General features: G+C 32.4%; 1 protein-coding gene across 6 annotated transcripts in view; it reads left to right on the top strand.

Annotated features, from left to right (window-relative positions):
- The window catches only part of Pka-C3 (Protein kinase, cAMP-dependent, catalytic subunit 3), a 172,177-nt gene that overhangs the window by 116,379 nt on the left and 31,174 nt on the right, over positions 1-24,624 (top strand). For all 6 annotated transcript variants that reach the window (XM_075303393.1, XM_075303392.1, XM_075303391.1 and 3 more), the window contains 4 exons: positions 4,349-4,517; positions 7,002-7,111; positions 7,209-7,454; positions 7,787-7,968. In XM_075303393.1, coding sequence (XP_075159508.1) covers positions 4,349-4,517; positions 7,002-7,111; positions 7,209-7,454; positions 7,787-7,968 — 707 coding nt within the window. The remainder of the gene's footprint in view (positions 1-4,348; positions 4,518-7,001; positions 7,112-7,208; positions 7,455-7,786; positions 7,969-24,624) is intronic.

Here is a 24,624-nt window from a genome sequence, read left to right as displayed (position 1 = left end):
TACGACCAATTCCTTTTTTGGTGTTGTTTTTTTATTGTTTCATAAAGCTCTAACCTTTATCAAAAAAATTATAAATTTTTTATTTTAGCAAAAAAAAAAAAAAAAACTTTTTATTCTAAAATCAAAATATCCAAAATCAATTTCGTTTATATCAAGCACTGTTCTCTTTTGCCTTTATGTATAAGATATAAGAAACATTTTGAGGTTTCTTGTTAAAAAAATTTTAATATAATAAAATATAGTAATGCGGAACATCCTTTCGAAATGTTTCAAAATTTTTTGGAATAAATGTAAAATTACATTATTTTTGTTTCTAAAAGTTTTATTTGGTGCATCGTTTGTACGAAAGCGTCCAAGAAAATCGTATGTTTCGTTTAAATAAAGTTTCTTTACGTCAACTTATGGACACCCAAAAGTATGCTCTATAAATATAACTCAATTTCTTCTGTATTGATGGTTAGTTGATAGATAATTGTCTGTTGATGACAATAACAGCTATATAGCGTAGATAGTGTATGGGCTTACAAACTGTATGGTCCACGGTACAATTCTCCGTCTGGGAAAAGGTACAATTAAAAAATATATAAAATCGTACATGTGTACATTGTATTTTTTAGCATTTAAAAATGTTGTTTAAAAATTCAGCCCGTAATATATTTTTTCACAACTGAAAATATGAAAAACCTACTTTTCTATCCGTGTATAAATCATAAATCCTTAAAAAAGATTTATGATTTTTTTTAAACCTACGTTATTTAATTTTGTATTCATAATGATAAAGAAAAACTCGAGAAGCAGTTATGCCTTGGTGTCAATTTTTTTTCATATCACAAGCATGTGAGTAGATAAGATGACTTAATATTGAAGAAAGGACTAAAATATTTCATCCATCAGAAAAAGTTCAGCGAATGGTACACTTAAGTATCTTAGGTGTATTAGTTTTTATATTTGGCAATTTCTAACTTAAGTAGCCAAGTTTGACTTTGAACTTTCCTTCCAAAAAAGCCATTCCCAAACTTAATAGGAAACATTGCCTAAAACTAGGTTTGAGCAACATGCAACGTGCATTTCTTTCCATAAATCAAAAGCTGTGCCACAAAACGCTTTTGGTTTTGCTCCTGCGGGCCTGCTTGCCCGCACAAAGAAAAAAAATCAAGCAATTACTATGACACTAATATTAACTACCATTCGCTTAGCAAATAATTGCACTAGCATTTAAATAATCACTGTTTTTGAGAAAGTTATGCAAAAAGAAAAGCGTTTATGATCGTCCAAGCATTCATCATTGAAGCAAAAAAGTTGAAGAAAAACCATCAGATAAATAACCAGTTTTCCAGACACTTGCCTGCACGCATGAGCATAAGAAAAACCATTTGACAGTGACAAGCCGATCGATGGGGATAAATAGTCTCGCAGTCATGGGGTAATTGACGCTCGCTGCTGCCTTGTCTTCTATTGCAAAAGAGAGAAATTGCAAGCGAAAACATCAAACCGGTTAGATAGAAAACTTAAAAAAAGAGGAAAATTGATGAACGACTAGACTATTTCACATAAAAAAGCATGTCTCTTTACTACAGATTGAAATGGTAGAGATAAACATTAGCAATATCTATGATTATTAAAACACTTTAAATTATTTCAAGTGAATGACCGTTTATTATAAATTGATAGTGGGAAAATTGTTTCTCGTCACTTTTAAAGCAAGCTTTTCGTACAATACGGTATAAGATGGTTACTAACGACGAATAGACCATTCCTTCAAATATAAAATAATATTAATAGCCATTAAATCACTACTAAAATTATGTTTATACCCAAAGAAAAATTACTTTTTTCCCGAACGAAATTTAAGACAAACGAAATTTCCCTTTTTATACCCTCCATCATAGGATGGGGGTATATTAACTTTGTCATTCCGTTTGTAACATCGAAATATTGCTCTAAGACCCCATAAAGTATATATATTCTGAGTCGTGGTGAAATTCTGAGTCGATCTAAGCATGTCCGTCCGTCCGTCCGTCTGTTGAAATCACGCTAACTTCCGAAAGAAACAAGCTATCGACTTGAAACTTGGCACAAGTAGTTGTTATCGATGTAGGTCGGATGGTATTGAAAATGGGCCATATCGGTCCACTTTTACGTATAGCCCCCATATAAAGGGACCCTCAGATATGGCTTGTGGAGCCTCTAACAGAAGCATATTTCATCCGATCCGGCTGAAATTTGGTACATGGTGTTGGTATATGGTCTCTAACAACCATGCAAAAATTGGTCCACATCGGTCCATAATTATATATAGCCCCCATATAAACCGATCCCCAGATTTGGCTTGTGGAGCCTCTAAGAGAAGCATATTTCATCCGATCCGGCTGAAATTTGGTACATGGCGTTGGTATATGGTTTCTAACAACCGTGCAAAAATTGGTCCATATAGGTCCATAATTATATATAGCCCCCATATAAACCGATCCCCAGATTTGGCTTGCGGAGGCTCAAAGAGAAGCAAATTTCATCCGATCCGGCTGAAATTTGGTACATGATGTTGGTATATGGTCTCTAACAATCATGCAAAAATTGGTCCAAATCGGTCCATAATTATATATAGCCCCATATAAACCGATCCCCAAATTTGGGTTGCGGAGCCTCAAAGAGAAGAAAATTTCATCCGATCCGCCTGAAATTTGGTATATGATATTGGTATATGGTCTCTAACAACCATGCAAAAATTGGTCCACATCGGTTCATAATTATATATAGCCCCCATATAAACCGATCCCCAGATTTGGCTTGCGAAGTCTCCAAGAGAAGCAAATTTCATGCAATCCGGTTGCAATTTGGAACATGGTGTTAGTATATGATCTTTAACAACCGTGCTAGAATTGGTCCATATCGGTCCATAATTATATATAGCCCCCATATAAAACGTTCTCCAGATTTGACCTCCGGAGCCTCTTGGAGGAGCAAAATTCATCCGATGCGGTTCAAATTAGGAACGTGGTGTTAGTATATGGTCGCTAACAACCATACCAAAATTGGTCCAATCACACAAAAATTGGTCCATATCGGTTCATAATCATGGTTGCTACTAGAGCCAAAAATAATCTACCAAAATTTTATTTCTATAGAAAATTTTGTCAAAATTTTATTTCAAGAGAAAATTGTGTTAAAATTTTATTTCTGTAGAAATTTTTGTCAAAATTTTCTTTCTATAGAAAATTTTGTCAAAAATTTTATTTCTATAGAAAATTTTGTTAAAATTTTATTTCTGTAGAAAATTTTGTCAAAATTTTGTGTCTACTTTGTCAAACTGAATTATATATGTATTGGATCGATCTTTTTTGATTTAATATATACCACGTATGGACTTACATACAATTTAGAAGATGGTGTTAGGAGGTTTTAAGATACCTTTCCATCGGCAAGCGCTACCGCAACTTAAGTAATTCGATTCTGGATGGCAGTGTTTAGAAGAAGTTTCTACGCAATCCATGATGGAGGGTACATAAGCTTCGGCCTGGCCGAACTTTCGGCCGTATATACTTGTTATACCCTCCATCATAGGATGGGGGTATATTAACTTTGTCATTCCGTTTGTAACACATCGAAATATTGCTCTAAGACCCCATAAAGTATATTTATTTCTATAGAAAATTTTGTTCAAATTTTATTCTGTTCATAATCATGGTTGCCACTCGAACCAAAAATAATCTACCAAGTTTTTATTTCTATAGAATATTTTGTCAAAAGTCTGTTTCTATAGAAAATTTTGTTAAAATTTTATTTCTGTAGAAATTTTTGTCAAAATTTTCTTTCTATAGAAAATTTTTTCAAAATTTTTATTTCTATAGAAAATTTTGTTAAAATTTTATTTCTGTAGAAAATTTTGTCAAAATTTTGTGTCTACTTTGTCAAACTGAATTATATACGTATTGGATCGATCTTTTTTGATTTAATATATACCACGTATGGACTTACATACAATTTAGAAGATGGTGTTAGGAGGTTTTAAGATACCTTGCACGCGTTACCGCAACTTAAGTAATTCGATTCTGGATGGCAGTGTTTAGAAGAAGTTTCTACGCAATCCATGATGGAGGGTACATAAGCTTCGGCCTGGCCGAACTTACGGCCGTATATACTTGTTTATACTCAAAACAATACTATGGTGATTGGGGTATGTTATAATAAGTTTGCCACTCCGTTCATAACACATCGAAATATATATTTCTGACTATATAAGTATATAGTCTTGATCAGGGAGAAATTCTAAAATGATATAACCATGTCCGTCTGTCTATTGTAATCTCGCTACAGTTTTTGTTTTTTATTTTTATTTATTTATTTTTAGGTACTGGAACATTTGGTCGTGTGTGCCTTTGTCGTGATCGAATATCGGGAAAATACTGTGCCATGAAACTGTTGGCCATGTCCGATGTTATTCGTTTGAAACAAGTGGAGCATGTGAAAAATGAGCGTAACATATTGCGTGAAATCAAACATCCCTTTGTCATAAGTCTGTAAGTATTTCACTTTGCATATACACAAATAATGGGATTTATTCGAAAAAAAAGAAAATTATTATTATTCGAAAAAACAAAAAAAAAAAAAATAATTATTTAAGAATTATGATATTGAATGTTGTGAATTTATGTACATACTCGTATGTATGGCACGCGATGTTAATTTAGGTCACTTGTTTAAATGAGTAATTGATATTCCATTAAATGTGAGAATTTAAGACTAATCGTATACGTTTATAACGAATTGCAAAGAACCGGGAATTTTAGTTCGTTATAACCGTAGCAAAGAACCGTAGAAAGATCAATGATGATAAATTTAGTTACACTCAAAAAAGGTGAACCTATATTTCACTATTACGTTTCCATGCCTTTAATAATTTTTTGCGTACGTTCGTTAAATTAACTTAAACAAAGGAAAAAATTATACACAAAAAAGGTATAAAGATAAACTAAATTCGTGACTCCAACAAAATAGTTCAGAATTTCTTAAAATTTTTAAATTTTACCAATAATCCGCTCATCATGAACTTCGTATGGCACTAAAGAAATTTTTGCAATTTTGAATTCCAATTTGTTCCTTCAAACTACGAAACTTTTTTTTAATGAATGAAGAATGATAATTTCGTCTTATAAATTCTCTTGATTTTGTCGAAAATCATTTACTTATTTTTGTGAAATCGGCGTGTGACTGCATTTCTAATACAGTTTAGTTAAAATTTCCTAAATTTAACTAAAACTTTTAGTATGTTCACAAATTTGATTTTAGCTTTTACTTACATGTTTCATGCTTATATTGATTTTTACACAGCAAGCAAATGGAAAAAAATACTCGTATCTAAGACATTCGTTGAATCGCTTATCATAAATTCGGGTTTATTTGCTTTAAAAGAAAATATATCATAAAAATAGGGAATTTCGTTTATCTAAAATTTCATTCCGGAGGAAAGTTTTTTTTCTTTTTCTATTATCCAAAAAGGCCTTTGCCAAATATAGTTTATATCGATCAATGTTTCGGTATAACTTATTTATAGACCAATCTCCCGATTCGATTTCTTGGACCAATAGAATTAGTAATTTCTACCCGACATGACCTAACTTTTTTTGGAATGACTGGTTTAAATTATCTATTTCAAGCAATAACCATCAGTGCTGCCGCTACTACTTCAATCGAAGTATTTTGCTTCATTTTCACAAAATTTACTTCGTCACTCCTTCTTCCAAAAATCTGCTTCACTTTTTGTTCTGCTTCAAATTTTTAATTTTTCTCCTAATTGTTTTTCCTATTCCTTTAATTACGATGAACATAGTTGTTAGAGATGCAATTTGCTTCTCTTAGAGTCCCCGCAAGCCAAATTTGGGGGTCCGTTTATATGTGAGCTATACGTAAAAGTGGACCGATATGGCCCATTTGCAATACCATCCGACCTACATCAATAACAACTACTTGTGCCAAGTTTCAAGTCGATAGCTTGTTTCGTTCGGAAGTTAGCGTGATTTCAACAGACGGACGGACTGACATGCTCAGATCGACTTAGAATTTCACCACGACCCAGAGTATATATACTTTATGGGGTCTTAGAGCAATATTTCGATGTGTTACAAACGGAATGACAAAGTTAATATACCCCCATCCTATGGTGGAGGTGGAGGGTATAATAAAATGAATTCTATTGTTTTGTTTTCAAAAATGTATGCTACTTCAATTTTATTCAATCTACTCCACTGCTTTCCAAAATCTACTTCACTCCATTTCTCACTAGCGGCAGCACTGATAACCATTCACTGTATAAATCTACAGAAGTTAGATCTGAAATCGTATGAAAAGTGATATTTTCATTGTATTTTCTTGATTTAAATTTCTAAAATCCACTTTAACTAGATTTTAACTGTTATTTGCTTTATAAAAAATGAATTTGAAATCCACTTTTAGTAGATTTCGAGCCAAATATGAATTTTCCTTGGAAAGCGTACCATTTTATATTAAAATTATGGCTTCAAATTTCCTTAACCTACACAGAAAGAAGAGTTTTCTTTTCTGAGGAACGAACTTTTAGACAATTGAAGTTTTCTTTTGACTCTGAAAAATTCTCTTTAAAAGCAAATAAAAAAGGCTGGAGGCAATCGTTGCAACACTTTCATTTATTTGCTCTTAAAGAAAATACCTTTTAACAAAGGGAATTTTCGTTTGTCTAAAATTTCGTTCCAGAGGAAAGTATTTTTTCTTGGCTCACTTAGACTATTCAGTCCATTGAGATACTACAGTGGTGAAATTCCCGATACTAACCGAATTTGCAACATTTTTTTTTATCTGTAGCCAAAGCCGGGATCTTATATAAAATTAAAAAGATAACGTTATATGCCTTCGACATATACGACAAAAAGTCCAAGAAAGTCGGCTTGAGCTATAGCCTTTTGATTTATGTCGTCAGTGTACTTAAGATTCTTTTTGTATTATATTCTTTATGTTTTTGTTATTTACAGGGAATGGTCCACCAAAGATGACTGTTGCCTCTATATGATTTTCGAATACGTTTGTGGTGGTGAACTCTTCACATATTTAAGAAATGCCGGTAGATTTAATAGAGCCACATGTAAGTTCACTATTGTGGCGTGGTTGAAAGAATTTCTCTATTCTTATGGATTTTCCATGTTCTCTAATGTTTATTTCATATTTTCCCAACATTTTAGCTAATTTTTATGCAGCTGAAATAGTATTGGCCTTAGAATATTTGCACTCACTGCAAATTGTCTACAGAGATTTGAAACCCGAAAATTTGCTGATTAATCGTGATGGCCATTTAAAGATAACAGATTTTGGTTTTGCCAAAAAATTAAGAGATCGCACCTGGACACTATGCGGAACACCGGAATATTTGGCACCTGAAATTATACAATCTAAGGGACACAATAAAGCAGTAGATTGGTGGGCTCTTGGTAAGTCTTACGCTAATTGGAAGCTCCATTTTTATTGTGGTTGGTCAGGAGACAGCAATCAGACCGGTTTTATATTTTGTTTTCGCATTGATATTTTTGGCGATTAAAATAATTAATTTTAATACAATTTTATACTGTATTAATAATTTCACTCAATTAATACAATCGTCTTTTTCATACAGACCATTTGGTGATCGTTTAAATGAAATATATTTGGTTTTATTTATATTTTTAAATATTTTAAAACCGGGAAAAATCAAATGATTTTCAAGTGATTGTTGTAATGCAGTTTCTAATTTCGATTTCTTTGTTTTGTTTATTTTCTATTTCAGGCATTCTAATTTATGAGATGCTGGTGGGATATCCCCCTTTCTACGATGAAAATCCATTTGGTATCTATGAAAAGATTCTAAGTGGTAAAATAGAATGGCCTCGTCACATAGATCCCTCAGCAAAAGACTTAGTTAAGAAATTGTTAACAAATGATCGGACAAAACGTTTGGGCAACATGAAGGTCAGTACAAAAATCAAATCCATTAATCCACCTTCTTCTTTTTCACAATTCATTAAATATAGTTGGTAATTAAATTTTATTGGTGATGATGTATAAAAATCTGTGTGCCGTTTATTTTTAGGTGTACACAACGTATTGACAATGATTTATATTCCTAAATACTGAGGTCCATTAGAATAATTAATCAATATTGAAATAAATAAATGGTGAATTTAATTTCAATTAAGAAGTAATACTGCATCTGATTTCACTAAAGAGTTAATTGGCTGATTATAGTGGCAGCCAGTTGCTTTAGATTGGTGAACTTCTCTTCAGAGAGAATAAAAACACAAGAGAATGAAACTGTGAAGCGAAACTGCAGTCATGAGGAAAATTTCTCTAATATCATGCAGTTTTTGTCGGCACTTATCTCCAATACGAGGGCGGTTCGGAAACTTCTTAGCCTATCAATGAAAGAGAATAGTTAGTTTTTCAAAAATATTTTTATTTTTCAATATAATCTCCTGAAACTTCAATACACTTAGTCCAACGCTTTCTTAGCAATTCTATCCCTTGATTAAAATAGTTTTCCTCAAGGTCTTCAAAATAGTGGTTTACAACTGTAATTGCATCTTCATTTGAGGTAAAATGCTTGCCAGCAAGGAATTTTTTTTAGATTTGGGAACAAGTAGAAGTCACTGGGAGCTAAATCAGGAGAATAAGGTGGGTACTCAAGCAACTCGTACTTTAATTCGTTGATTTTAGCCATTGTTAAAGCACTCTTGTGCGCTGGTGTGTTGTCTTGATGAAAAATTATTTTTTTGTGTTGTATGTTAAGCCAGGACTTTTTTCTCGAATTGATCCAAAAGGTTGCAATAGTACTTTGAATTTATTGTTTTACCCTTTTGCAGATAGTCAATCAATAAAATACCTTTGAAGTCCCAAAAAACCGTTGCCATAACCGATTAAATTGTTTTTGCCTTCTTTGGAGCACTTGCTCCAGCTTCAGTCCATTGTTTGGATTGTTCTTTCGTCTCTGGAGTGTAGTGGAGGATCCATGTCTCATCAACAGTTATGAAACGACTTTTAAAAACCATTTTGTTTCGCTTAAAACGATCCAAACAAGCTTGAGAAATGTCCATTCTTATGCGTTTTTGATCGACTGTTAACAAATGCGGCACCCATTTTGCAGAAAGCTTTTTCATCTGTAGTTCTTCATGCAAAATTAAATGGACTGGATCATTTGAGATGCCCATGATATTAGCAATTTCACGCACTTTTATTCGTCTATCATTTAACCCTCTAATGCCCCAATTTTTTTGCCAGCTGATTAAATTTTCAATGTTAACGACACAAAAGCAAGAGAACTAAGCAAGAAAAATTTATACCGTAAAATTATATATATGCAGCAAAGCTTCTTGAATAGTTTCAAATAAGTTTTCTTTTTATTTTGCCCAGTTTTGTTGTCTTAAGGTGTGTTTTACTAAAAGCTTTCTTATTAAAGGAAGCCCGCCTAAAAGCGGGCTTGGGCATTAGAGGGTTAATACCATATCATGCACCTTGGCTACAATTTCTGTTGTTGTTGCTGTTTTTGGACGTCCACTACGTGGTTCATCTTCAATGCTTGTACGACCACGTTTAAATTCAGCAACCCATTTTTTTACTGTTGCATATGAAGGAGCACTTTCACCCTATCATTATGAATTTCTTGTCCCGATAAACCTTTTTTATGTAAATATTTAATGACAGCACGCATTTCTAAATTTTCCATTGTAAAAAATTGAGGAACACCTGTTTCTATAGGAAGGAGTTGCCAGATCGAAACAAAATTTAACATGTGTTCATAACAGAGATGGAAGTTTCCAAAACACTTAACCTTTTTCTGTTTATACCGCCCTTTTTGTGTTAGGCTAAGAAGTTTGCGTCGGCGTCACCCAGTTCAGTTCTCTGCCGACTTTACGAAACGTAAAGAAAAATCACAAAGCTGCCTCTTAATCCCTAAATACTCTTTTATGCAAATGGAAAATGTCGGAGGACAAAACCGTATAGTGTTCTACCATTTGTTGTAGCATTCTTTGATTACAGTCTAGCAAGAAACTTTGAAACAGGAAAATTATAAGATTTAGAAGTTCGAATAAATTATTGCAAAGAAAAGGTGTCCAATTCCAATATAGCATTAAAATGATTCACTTTTTGCCATTTGATCCCCCTATACATTAGCCAAGCCATAATTTAATGAGGAGCTAATTTTGCGTTAATCAAATTGTAAATTATAGCAACCCATCTTTCTGCTAGGTCCGATTTCGCACACATCAATGGTATTATACACTGACCGTATAGTGTTGTTAGTGTATAAGAAATGGAATTTAATGAAACCGAAGCACATGTCACAACAGCGTCAATCTGTCTGTTTATCCACAGCCTTATATAAACGATTTTTTTTTTTATTCGACCATATTTTGGATGAAATCATTTTATTTAACAACCAAACATTCTCAACCAATAATACTTAATAACAATAAAAACGAATTTATTTTCACACATCAAGAGCAAAAACACAAAACACACTTCGAAATGTTTGCTTGTGTCGAGGATGCTTTTGTGTAAGAATTTAAAAATATTTCATTTATCGATTTAGCAAATCATTTCTATAATTAATGACTTTGTTTATTGCAAATGACTAAAAATAGATGATCAAATATAGCGAAAGATCTTCTATGACAGAGGAAGAAATGTTCCCATACATTGTTTGTAACATTTTATTTAAAATGAGTTTTTTTTCATTCTTCTGAATTTTCAAAGTCTAGAGAAGACAAGATAAATATCCGATTATTATCGTATAGGCAATTCGGATATTCAAATTATCAAACTATGAAGACAGAGAAGAGAGTTTTCTATGAGAACAGATTTTTATCAAACTTACGAATCGATCCGGAAGATTTTCGGAAGACTGTAGATGTAATATTTCATTAAGGACATCTATGCGTGTTTCATCAAATCTGCAAACACATAGATACTTTCGTTCAAATTCTTCTTGAGTTGCTGGATTTAGTACACCCTCAAAAAAAATCGCCTCTCTAACATATGTTCCAAACATATTTTGCAGGAAGCACATATATTATATATTATTGGATACTGCCGAAACATTAATATGTTTGTTTTATGTGAACATATTCTATTTTTGGAATCATTTTGAGCCCAAAAATATTATATGCTTGGAAGAATTTTCCCCAAAGAAGATTGTGCTCATTCCCTCACATAATTTTCACTTCCACGAAATTTTTTAGTTCTTAGCACCTTTTTCTGTAATACAAATAATGTTGAAGAAATTATTCAATTTTATAATTTTTTTAAATTTTACCTTTCGCCTGGACGGAGAATCGAACCGAGGACCATACAGTTTGTAAGCCAACACACTACCACTGAGCTACGTAGCTGTTATAGTCACCAGAAGACAATTATCGTTATAAGTTACATTTATATAGCATAGTTTGCAGCGACCACGAGCCCATGCAAACATAACATTATTTAACAGAAACATACATGTGTTGGCAACGTGGAGCAGTGGTTAGCATGTCTGCCGTACATGCAAAGGGTCGTGGGTTCAATCCCTGCTCCGACCAAACACCAATTGTTTTTTTTTTTAATTTACGCATTTATATTTATACTATATTAAATTTTTATAATGAAACTTCGAAATGTGGGTTATTAAAGATTTACAGTCAGAAACAGTGCTTGATATAAACGAAATGGACTGAGCTTTTGGATAAAATATTATTTTTTTATTGCAAAAATAACAATTTTGTAATAAAAAACTGGTTTTGGTATAAAAGTTTGATATTTTGGAAGGAATTCAAAAACTCTAACAAAGGAAGAACGTGGGGTCGAGTATAAACATACATAAGTAATTTTATAATATACACAAATTAAATAATATTTAGACTTAAATTAAATAATATTTAGACTTAAGCGTATAAAATTTTTGGCCTTATCATAAAGCAGTTTCCGAAACAACATATAAGCGGTTTCACAGAAATTGCTCTCTTTCGATTCTCTCGCTGTGTTAATTTGATATCTTTCGTCAAACCTCCCGGTTTTTATCTCTATTTCTTTCTCTATACTCTCTCTCTTTCGCTCTCTGAATAAAATATCACAACATATATATGTTTAATCGAAATTTGTAAATTTATATATGTTTACATTCACACATATAATTTTTATGAAACATGCATGCCCCAAACATAATATATTCTAACATATTAACATATGTGTTCCAAACATTTAGTGTTAGTTTGAGAACATTACATGTTTGCACTTAAATATATTGTGTTTAAAAATTGTGCCCGAAACACATTTTGTTTATATCGAAACATATGAAAAACATATTTTTCTAACAGTGTATTAGACAATTTTCTCTTTGTTAACTATTTTTTATGAATTCTTCATTAAAACGACGAAATTGTAATAAAATATTTTATACCTCATTCACATTACACTTCCAAAATCCGCTTTAACTACACGCTCACAAAAAATCGCTTCTGTAACATATACTCCCAAACATATTTTGCTTCAAGCATATACATTTTTGGGTATTGCCCAAACATTTATATGTTTGATCTCTTCCAATATATAATATGTTTGAAAGCATATTGGTCTAAACAATATATGTTTGGGTAGTCTAAGTTCCAAACATTTTGTATTTTTGCATCCAAATTCAATAATGTCTTCCAAAAAACAATATGTTATTATGTGAACATATAATATGTTTGGAAGCATTTTGCACCCAAAAATATTATATGCTTAAAAAAAATTCTCCCAAACAATATTGTGCTCAAAATTTTATTTATTTATTTATATATTTACAATCATAATGAATTATGAAAATAAACAGGTAATATAGGTGCTAACAACATAGGTTTTCGACCTGAATGCTCAAAATTTTGTTTCTGCCCAATTGTATATTCCCCCACATCTTTCTCACTTCCACGAGATTTTTTAGTTCTTAGCACCTTTTTCTGTAATACAAACATTGTAGAAGAAATTATTCAATTGTATGATTTTTTTTATTTTAATTTTACCTTTTGCCGGACGGGGATTCGAACAACGGACCACACAGTTTGTAAGGATCAAAGAAGTAGCTGATCAATTGCCCAAGGAAAAATAAAATGTTAATTTTGTAATAACAAGCAACAACCACCAACTTAATTCAATATCGCTCCCTGTTAAATAGCGCTCCAAGCTACTAAACACATATATGTTTATAGGCTATTTCTAAATTAATATATGTTTGCATCCAAGCATATTATATTTACTAACATTTTATGTCCCAAACATAATATGTTCTAACATATTAACATATATGTCCCAAACATGTTATGCTAGTTTATGAACATTATATGCTTGCACTCAAAAATATTGTGTTTAAAAATTTGTGTTCCAAACATATAATGTTTATAGCCAAACATATGAAAGACAGTATTTTTCAACCGTGTAGATTTCAACTGTCGTTTGCCTTATAAATAAGGGATTTCAAATCCACTATTCACAGATTTCGAGCCTAATGTGTATGAGGTATTACGGAAATTTATACGAAATGCATACGATCACATAACCTTTTCTTAGTAAAAAGTTCGTCAGTAGTTCCGTTGAAGTGGAAAAATTGCCGTTTGAAACATAAACATGTACGACGCACAATTTACTGCATTAATAACATAACAGGTTGGCTGATAAGTCCTCGGTCTGACACATAGATGGCGTCGCTAGTATTAAATGCATATTATTTTTATACCCAGCAAAAAAATTTTGAAGTTCTTCCAAAGGCACAACTTTAAAAGCACTTCCAGAAGATGCACTTTCAATGATGTTCTTTATTTTAACTACCCAGGAAGTTCTTTTAATTCAATTTTTTATAACTTGGTTTGTTCATACTTTTAATGGGTAATTTTAACTTTTTTTGTTTCAAAGAAGTTAAAGAAATCATTTAAATTTTGTCGAAAAAAATGCTAAATCCAATCTAAAAAAATTGTGTTTTTTTGAAAATATTTGAGGTCAAACGGTTCCACCAAGCGTTAAAATCCATTAAAAATTATAAAAAATTATAAAAATTATTTATTTGCCAAAATATCACAGAATTTTTTAATTTACATCCAAAACATAGAATTTGGATCCCATCTAAAGAAGTGATGCAAATTCAGTGCAACGGCTGTTGAAATGGAGGACTTCCGTCCTATGACAAGCCCATGTTAAATTCATCGCTTCTGCGTCAATTTTGCACCACTTCCGGATCCAAAAAGAACATTTTCATTGCTTTTTTGGCGACGCTTTTTTTGCTGGGTATAGTACCGAACTTCAAATGATTCGTGTCAAAATTTGACGTCTGTAAGTCAATTAGTTTGTGAGTTAGAGCGTCTTTTGTGAAGCAACTTTTGCTATTGTGAAAAAAATTTAAAAAAAGGAATTTCGTGTTTTGATAAAATGCTGTTTTCTGAAGGGAAAAAATACGGTGGAAGCAAAAACTTGGCTTGATAATGAGTTTCCGGACTCTGCCCCAAGGAAATCAACAATAATTGATTGGTATGCAAAATTCAAGCGTGGTGAAATGAGCACGGAGGACGGTGAACGCAGTGGACGCAAAATGGGTGCCGCGCGAGCTCACATTCGACCAAAAACAACAACGTGTTGATGATTCTGAGCGGTGTTTGAAGCTGTTAACTCGTAATACACCCGAGTTTTTCCGTCGAAATGTGACAATGAATGAAATATGGCTCCATCACTACATTCCTGAGTCCAATCGACAGTCATCTAAGTGGACAGTGACCGGTGAACCGTCTCCAAAGCGTGGAAAGACTCAAAAGTCCACTGGCAAAGTAATGGCTTCTGTTTTTTTGGGATGAGAAGCGAAAAACCATCAACAGTGACTATTATATGGCGTTATTGGAGCGTTTGAAGGTCGAAATCGCAGCAAAACGGCCCCATATAAAGAAGAATAGAGTGTTGTTCCACCAAGACAACGCACCATGCCACAAGTCATTGAGAACAATGGCAAAAATTCATGAATTGGGCTTCGAATTGCTTCCCCACCCACCGTATTCTCCAGATCTGGCCCCCAGCGACTTTTTCTTGTTCTCAGACTTCAAAAGGATGCTCGCAGGGAAAAATTAGGCTGCAATGAAGAGGTGATCGCCGAAACTGAGACCTATTTTGAGGCAAAACCGAAGGAGTACTACCAAAATGGTATCAAAAAATTGGAAGGTCGTTGTATCGCTCTTGAAGGGAACTACATATGTTGAATAATAAAAACGAGTTTTGACAAAAAAAAAGTGCTTTTCTTTGTTAGACCGGGGACTTATCAGCCAACCTGTTATATCGTGGGACACGAATCTTTAAATTTTGCGTCTCTTCATTAATGGCGTTTGTCTTTGAAATAAGTCAATTTTTCCTTTTTCTTCTTTATTTTGCTATTCGATTTTCGAATTTCGATTGGCGAACAAAATGCAAATTCAAAGTTATTATTATAGTTTTATAAGTACGTATATAATTTAATAAAATCTCCTTAAACTAAAGAAATACATTTTTGATTAAAAGTTTACAAATTTTGCTGCAATAATTTCTTTCATTAAATTTAGAACACAAATTTTGGAAAGTTGTGTCCCCCTGTTAGAGTCGCAGGTCTTTGAAGTAAGGCAAAACTTTAAGGAATTAGAGGAAAGAAATTTTGTTTTTAGTTTTAAGAAATCTGATATATTAAATCGTTAGATTTAAGGTAAAAACGCTTCAAATATAGGCTAGGACTTGTTTTAAGGATTTGCATCTTTGATTTAAAGTTTTTTTATACCCTGCGCCACACTGTGGAACAGGATATTATAAGGTGTTTGCAACACCCAGAAGGAGACGAGATAGACACATGGTGTCTTTGGCAAAAATGCTCAGGGTGGGCTCCTGAGTCGATATAACCATGTCCGTCTGTCCGTGAACACATTTTTGTAATAAAAGTCTAGGTCGCAGTTTTAGTCCAATCGACTTCAAATTTGGCACATGTATGTGTTTTGGCTCAGAATAGAACCCTAATGATTTTGGAAGAAATCGGTTCAGATTTAGATATAACTCCCATATATTTCGCCCGAAATGGACTTATACGGCCCCTGAAGCCAGAGTTTTACCCCAATTTTGTTGAAATTTCGCACTAGAAGTACAATTAGTACTATAGTCAAGTGTGCCAAATTTGATTTAAATCGGTTCAGATTTAGATATAGCTCCCATATATATCGTTCGCCCGATTTACACTCATATGACCACAGTGGCCAATCTTTTAGTCCAATTTAATTGAAATTTTGCACAGGCAGTAGAATTAGCATTGTAGCTATGCGTGCCAAATTTGGTTGAAACCGGTTCAGATTTAGATATATCTTTCGCCCGATTTACACTCATATGACCACAGAGGCCAATTTTTAACTCCGATTTAGTTGAAATTTTGCACAGGGATTATAATTAGTATTGTAGCTATGCGTGCCAAATTTGATTGAAATCGGTTCTGATTTAGATATAGCTCCCATATACATGTTTTTTGATTTCGTCAAAAATGGTCAAAATACCAAAATTGTTCTTGTAAAATCGCCACTGCTTAGTCGAAAAGTTGTAAAAATGACTCCAATTTTCCTAAACTTCTAACACATATATATCGAGCGATAAATCATAAATAAACTTTTGCGAAGTTTCCTTAAAATTGCTTCAGATTTAAATGTTTCCCACATGTTTTACTAACATTGTGTTCCGCCCTAGTGCATTAGCCGACTTAAATTTTGAGTCTATAGATTTTGTAGAAGTCTATCAATTTCTGTCCAGATCGAGTGATATTTAAATGTATGTATGTATTTGGGACAAACCTTTATATATAGCACCCAACACATTTGACGGATGTGATATGGTATCGAAAATTTAGATCTACAAAGTGTTGCAGGGTATAATATAGTCGGCCCGCCCGACTTTAGACTTTCCTTACTTGTTTGGAACTAAGAAAATGTTTTTACTTTGACGTATCTGTGATAATTTGGATATTTAATGGCATTTGTTTATACATAAATAGCTTTATTAATATATTGCAAAAATAGATTGAAAATTCAATGTATCCTAGTTTTAAATTTATTAATTCTAGATTTAAAGCTATAGAGGTCCTTGAAAAATGTCTTTATTTTAAAGAAGTCACATCTTTGGCTCGGAATCAATACCAAAATCCTTAAGGCAAGGCCAAACTATTTGGATCCAAGCAAATTGCTTTCTGGATATATCTAGCTTTAAATCTAATAAAACTAAAATTATGATACAGATCTCAAAGATACAGATCCCAAAGATACAAAATACCCAAACTAAATCATAGCCTATATTTGAAGCGTTTTTATCTTAAATCTATAAATTCAATATATCATTAAATTTAAAGACAATTTCTTTAAATCAAAAACATTTTTCTTTAGTCAGGAAAATTTCCCTAATTCAAAAACACGTGTCTTTAACAACCCAGCAAAAAAAGCGTCGCCAAAAAAGTAATGAAAATGTTCTTTTTGGATCCGGAAGTGGTGCAAAATTGACGCAGAAGCGATGAATTTAACATGGGCTTGTCATAGGACGGAAGTACTCCATTTCAACAGCCGTTGCACTGAATTTGCATCACTTCTTTAAGTGTGATCCGAATTCAATGTTTTGGATGTAAATTAAAAAATTCTGTGATATTTTCTCAAATAAATAATTTTTATACTTTTTTATAATTTTTAATGGATTCTAACGCTTGTCGGAAACGTTTGACCTCAAATATTTTCAAAAATTCTCAATTTTTTTCAGAATGGATTTAGCATTTTTTCCGGCAAAAGTTAAATGATTTGTACCATTTTATGAATTCTTACTCTGTTTTTAACCTATTTGAAACAAAAAAAGTTAAAATTACCCATTAAAAGTATGAAAAAACCACGTTATAAAAATTGAATTAAAAGAACTTCCTGGGTAGTTAAAATAAAGACCATCATCTTCTGGAAGTGCTTTTAAAGTTGTGCCTTTGGAAGAACTTCCAAATTTTTTTGCTGGGAAAGGAAAGTACATTTCCAGGTTTTTAATCCCAAATGTATTGAAAAGGATTTTTGGAGCAAATATTATAAACTTTTTTTAATTATAATTTCAATATGGTAAAGGAATTTTCCTTAATTTTGTGTAAATTAGGTGTCCTTAACTTTAGGTTGTATAATATTTCATATTATTTTTTTCATTGTATGATTTTTCAGGCTTGAATGAAAAATTTTAAGGTTAATTGATTTTTAATTTTATTCCATATTATACCATGTTTCAATAAAAAAAAAGATTTTTATTTTTCAATGTTTTCACTTACAAGGCGAAAAATGAAACAAAAATCCATTTTAAAGAAAATTTCCATAACATTTACTTTTCTTTAATGATAGGTTTACAAAATGTTTGCCAAGTAAAAATTATTTATCGACTCGGAAACTCTGACTTATATGTTATGAAAAACACCGCATATAGTACAAAATAGAAAACAAAAAAATCTTTTTTTTTTTAATGTATTAATAAACAAGTATATACGGCCGCAAGTTCGGCCAGGCCGAAGCTTATGTACCCTGACAAAATTTTCTATAGAAATAAAGTTTTGGCAAAATTTTCTATAGAAATGAAATTTTAACAAAAGTTTCTATAGAAATAAAATTTTATCAAAATGTTCTATACACTGAAAAAAAGCATACTCGGTTCCAAAGATTTTGTCTTTACTTTAAAAAATTTGGTATTGATTCCGAGCCAAAGAAGCGGAGAATACATGTAAGGATACTTTTAAGACACAATTCTCTTTTAAATTTAGGGTTTGTGTACTTGCTTCTAGGAAGCAAATTTTAATTTTTTTTTTTTTTTTTTTTAGCGTGATTTCAACAGATCGACGGACATGCTTAGATCGACTCAGAATTTCACCACGACCCAGAATATATACTTTATGGTGTCTTAGAACAATATTTCGATGTGTTACAAATGGAATGGCAAAGTTAATATACCCCCATCCTATGCTGGAGGGTATAAAAAACTGTTCGGAATATAGTGTTTGACACTTTGTTCATTCAATAACAACTCTTTTTTCGAAATTAAATCATTTTTGTTTATTAATCATTGCGAATCTACAACATTATCCATTTATGGCCGCCCAATTAAGCTTTTTCAGAATTCAATTTTAACTTGCTATTGATAGATGCAATTTTATTAAATCACTGGCAATTAAGATTAGCCGTATAAATTCAATGACATGTTGCCAATTAAAATCAAAACTGTCATTTTACATCCAAATAACACGATCAAAACACGCGATGTCAACCACACTGAAAAAAAATTTGGTATTGATTCCGAGCCAAAGAAGCGGAGAATATATTTGGGTTTTGTGTACTTGCTTCGAGGCAGCAAATTTTTAATTTTTTCGCTTTTTCAGCTTTTTTTCTTCATATGTTATGCTATCAAAGTCCTTTAAAAACGAGTTAACGACAACTTTATTTTCCAAATTCTCGACTTCCAGTAGAAATTATGCTATGTTTCAAGTGAAAAACTTCTTTAAAATAAAGTGTTGAAAAAAATGTCCAATATTTGAACGATCTTTTGCTTTGTAGTCAAGATGCAAAAAGACAACAAATTTAAAGACAATTTCACGACAATACGACTTCATTGAAAAGTTTATCGACTTTGGACAAGAAGAAAATCTTTATATTAGAGAAATTCGTCTTCTATGCTAAGCAAAATTTCCATTCGTATTTCAAAGACATGAGATCTTTGACCTCACGACAATATTTTTTTCAGTGCATAAAACATTAAAACAAAACACTTGGTTCTGTGAGAAAATTTACTGAGATTCTCATTCAAATAAGGAAGGAAGTATGTAACTAGGTGCGGCAGATTGTCATTATAGTATAATTCTACAAATATACTTGCATTAGGGTAGTTTTCACATAATATCTTCTTGATTTTTATATGCAATGAGATTCTACATCAAATATTAAATTATTGAAATATTTTCAGCCAATTTTCTTAATGGATATGAAATCAAATGAGGGAAAGAGACTAATTTTATTTATTTTAAACTAGCCAAATCCGGCGGTTCTATACAACTTGCTGATGGTTTTACAGCTTGCGATATAGTACTTGCTGTTTGCACAATTATCAGCTAAACATAAAAACGGAAAATTTTTTACTATTAAGTAGATTGGTAGAATTCTTGTTATTTTGGTAGTTTTTGCAAAGAGATACTTCATAAATTTTCTATTTAAATAAAATTTTGCAAAATTTTCTATAGAAATGTAATTTCGATAAAAGTTTCTATAGAAATAAAATTTGGAAACAATTTTTATAGAGATAAAATTTTGAAAAAATTTTACATAGAAATAAAATTTTGACAAAATTTTCTATGGAAATAAAATTTTGCAAAATTTTTTGTTTGGTAAAATGTTCTCCCAATTTTGGAAGATTATTTTTGCCTTGCGTGGCAACCGTGATAACTATCCTCTACAATCAGAGAAGGCATATGATCACCGCCTAGAACAAAATGTCATTTTTGAATGGGGAAAACAAAAATTTTGTCGCAAAAACATAAAATTGTGGTGGATATCAGATACATAATGACCGAGAAAATAACATGGGTGCGACAAACATTTTACATGCCACCGTTAAAAAATAACGCTTTGCTCTAGGAGGTGATCACATTCCTTATCTTGGTGTACGCTCCATACTAAAAGAGTTAAGTATGGGAGAAGTCCCGCACTCCACCAAAATATTAAGAACTCAAGTACTGAATTTATGTTTAATATCATTCACTACGTTGCTTGCGTATTTCAATGAAATGGAGAAATAATACAAGAATTAACTAAACTTGTTATAAAATCGGGCATGGCATAGATGCTCTTTCCGGCTTTATATGTTATATCGTAAAATGAAGTATATGCAGAGAAGAAATAGGATCACCTCAAGCATGTTTCAAGAGCAAAATGTTATTTTTGGATAGGCGAGACGGAACTTTTCTGTCGTCAAAAATTTTTTTTCTCGACAGACATAAAATGATTGCCGAAATCAGATACAGAATTTCCGAGAAAATAACATGGTTGACACAAAATCTTACTCGTGAAACATGTTTGACGTGATTCCTTCTCTGGATGTACAAAGTTCCTCATTAGGGAACACTCTCTACCTTCACACAAAAAAAGTTTACTTCTAAAGATTTTGACCTTACCTTAAGGATGATGGTATTGATTACGAGACAAAGATGCGGCTTCTTTAAAATAAAGAAAAAAAAGCTAGGAAAGTATTCCTCCCCGAAACAGTACAGGAATATATCCCAGGAATATTTATGCTTATGATAGCATTTTTTTAGTATACAAACAAAATTTGATACAGTGTGCGCTAAAAATATAATTTGCATGAGATTATGGATTTGACATATGTGCTCTGTACGGAACATCCCAGTATACGTCTATATTTAAATAAGCCCATTTCTTTCACGAATTATAAATTACAAACGCCAAATTGGCACCAGACTGAAAACAACGAAATTGAGTGAAAAATACTACATATCAGCAAACATCACGGTTATTGCGTTTGCTGTCATTGGCAAGACAAAGTGTAAAAAAGCAGACCATTTCAAAAAAAGCTAATTGCTATAAAATTCGGAAATAAATTTTGATTATACGATATTATATCTTAAATGCATATTGCCATACAAAATATCCCATAAGCCAGAATAGTTCAAATCAAACTATTACTGTGGGCAAAATGTATGGTGAAGTTGACACTTAAATTTTGTAGACTTTTCGTCTCCATATAGATCTTATTTCCTTCTTGATTAGGCCGGACTCTTAATGGCATTTGGTCTTAATTTAATGCCATTGTAATTATCAATAAAATGTTTAAATATTATTCGAAATATTGATCTCAAACCCCGTAGTTATGTCCTTGATGTCAGTTTATCCTCTCTAACAACCATGCATGCATGTCTATAGTCATATGTGGCCGTCATATAAACCGATCAAGAAGAAAATTGGGTTATATACAAAGATATTCAAATGGACTTTTTATCTAATATAGACTCCATATGTTAGTAAGTTTTTAGATACCTTGACATCGACAACTGGATAACAGTCCTAAGAAGCTTTTAAGTTTAAAGTCTTTGGGCAATATGAACATATTGGAAGGCTTTATCTAAAAATACTGCCGCGAGGCCAAATATCTCATGTCGTTAAAATACGAATGCAAATTTTGCTAAGCATAGAAGACCCATTTGTCTGATATATAGCATTTGTGACTCGATTTAAAAATGGGAATATTATTTACATGAAGGAAAATTTTCTTTGACCAAAGTCAACTTGACTTTAATGATTCAGAAAACTTCTTCAAAGTTAATGAAATCTTAATAAAATTTATTGACTTTTTGTGTCTTGACTATAGAGTAAAAAATCGTTCACAACTAGGAGATGATTTTCAAAACTTTTTTCAAAGACGTTAATAGCATAGTTTCTACTTGAAGTCAGGTCTGAATTTGAAAATTTAAGTTGACACATTTTTAAAGGACTATGATACCTTATGATACCAAGATGTGAAATAAAATACGTCGGTTTTCTAAAGAAATCCCAGAGATATTTCAATGAAATATAAGCAAATCAGGAGCCATCGTGGTGCAATGGTTAGCATGCCCGCCTTGCATACACAAGGTCGTGGGTTCGATTCCTGCTTCGACCGAACACTAAAAAGTTTTTCAGCGGTGGATTATCCCACCTCAGTAATGCTGGTGACATTTCTGAGGGTCTCATAATTTCTCTAAGTGGTTTCACTGCAATGTGGAACGCCGTTCGGACTCGGCTATAAAAAGGAGGTCCCTTGTCATTGAGCTTAACATGGAATCGGGCAGCACTCAGTCATAAGAGAGAAATTCACCAATGTGATATCACAATAGACTGAATAGTCTAAGTGAGCCTGATACATCGGGCTGCCACCTAACCTAAGCATATCGTGTTTGTTCAATTAGCCTAGACGCTCCGCAATCCAAATCTGCGGATCGGTTTATATATACAAAAAGCAAATGGAACCAACAAAAAATCCAACATTTTAATTTTTATCTACGGTATTATTACCGCAATTACAGCCAAGGAATTTAATTTTTACATTAAAACATTGAAGTGATTTTCCTCCATTTATATTAAATTATGCGTTTTTAGCTACTTTTGGGAAAAACCCGGTTGGACCGGTTATGCCGCTTATTTAATTTTTAAAACACCGGCCACCGGTTTTAACAAATGGGCCGGTTTTTTAGAACCGAGAAAACCCGACTTTCAAAAAACCGGTTTTTTGATCACTCTACGCAGAACTCAAATTTAAAGGAGGAATGTGTCCTAAGTGTGTTCTCACTTCAACTATCCGCTTCCGTTTTAGCTACTTTTGGGAAAAACCCGGTTATGCCGCTTATTTAATTTTTAAAACACCGCCCACCGGTTTTAAAAAATGGGCCGGATTTTTAGAACCGAGAAAATCCGACTTTCAAAAAACCGGTTTTTTTATCACTCTACGCAGAACTCAAATTTAAAGGAGAAATGTGTCCTAAGTGTGTTCTCACTTCAACTATCCGCTTCCTTGGCTCGGAATCAATACCAAAATCATTAATGTAAAGACAAAATCTTTGGAACCGGGCGGCCGTTTTTCAATGTAAAGATGTGAATAGATATACTCTGAGAAGGAATATTATAACCATAAAAACATGTTTCAAGAGCATAATATTACTTTTTCACGGGGAGCATGTAATATGTTTGTTACCATGTTATTGCTTCGGAAATTATGTATCTGTTCTCTGCAAGTATGTATAAGTTTGGTGAGAAAGCAAAATTTTCCAGACTAAATGATCCACACATAAAGCAGAGTTTTCTTTTCTGAGGAACGAAATTTTAGACAAGCAAATAAATTCGGATCGGATGAATTTCGTTTGTCTAAAATTTCGTTTCGGAGGAAAGTATTTTTTTACTTGTAAGATTATTAACGTAACGATGTAAACCCTTTTCGTCCTGAAAGTCTAAATAAATAATCTGAATTTAAATTGTATTGGATCCACTGTTCCATTTTGTTTATAAGTACGAACGGCGCAAATTAAGTTCCGATTCGTTGCACTCATACATTATATACATCAAATACAATAATGGCCATTTCGAATACTTACAAAACATAAATTTTCACCTGTTATATCTGTCAAAAATTAGCCAGGTCTTTTTGCAAGATTGTGACAGGCATTTATATATCCCTAAATTGTTTCAAATGCTACACTGAAAAAAACAAATATAAGAAAGCATGCACAGAAAAACATGATTGGACATGGTTGCTGCATCCATTTAATGCTTATCTGGAGCAGGTAATTTTTCGCGAATATCATGTATTTTGTCTTTGTGAAAAGAATTTTTTAACCGAGAAAAATGTTTGCTGGCATAAGCATTTAAGTGGTTCTCAAACGCCGCAAACATGTTATATTATTTAAATGATAGAATTTGAGACCATTACATGGTCGGGAAAACCATGTACCTGACCATTCAATTTTTTTACTTTTTGCAGGGAAAGACATATTTTTATAGGTTACGTATAGACATGTCTAGAACCTTTACATGGCCATAAAGACCATGTACATTT

The sequence above is a fragment of the Haematobia irritans genome, chromosome 4, assembly GCF_050003625.1.
Source record: "Haematobia irritans isolate KBUSLIRL chromosome 4, ASM5000362v1, whole genome shotgun sequence".
In the NCBI taxonomy this organism is placed as follows: domain Eukaryota; kingdom Metazoa; phylum Arthropoda; class Insecta; order Diptera; family Muscidae; genus Haematobia; species Haematobia irritans.
This window is presented reverse-complemented; position numbering and strand designations above follow the sequence as displayed.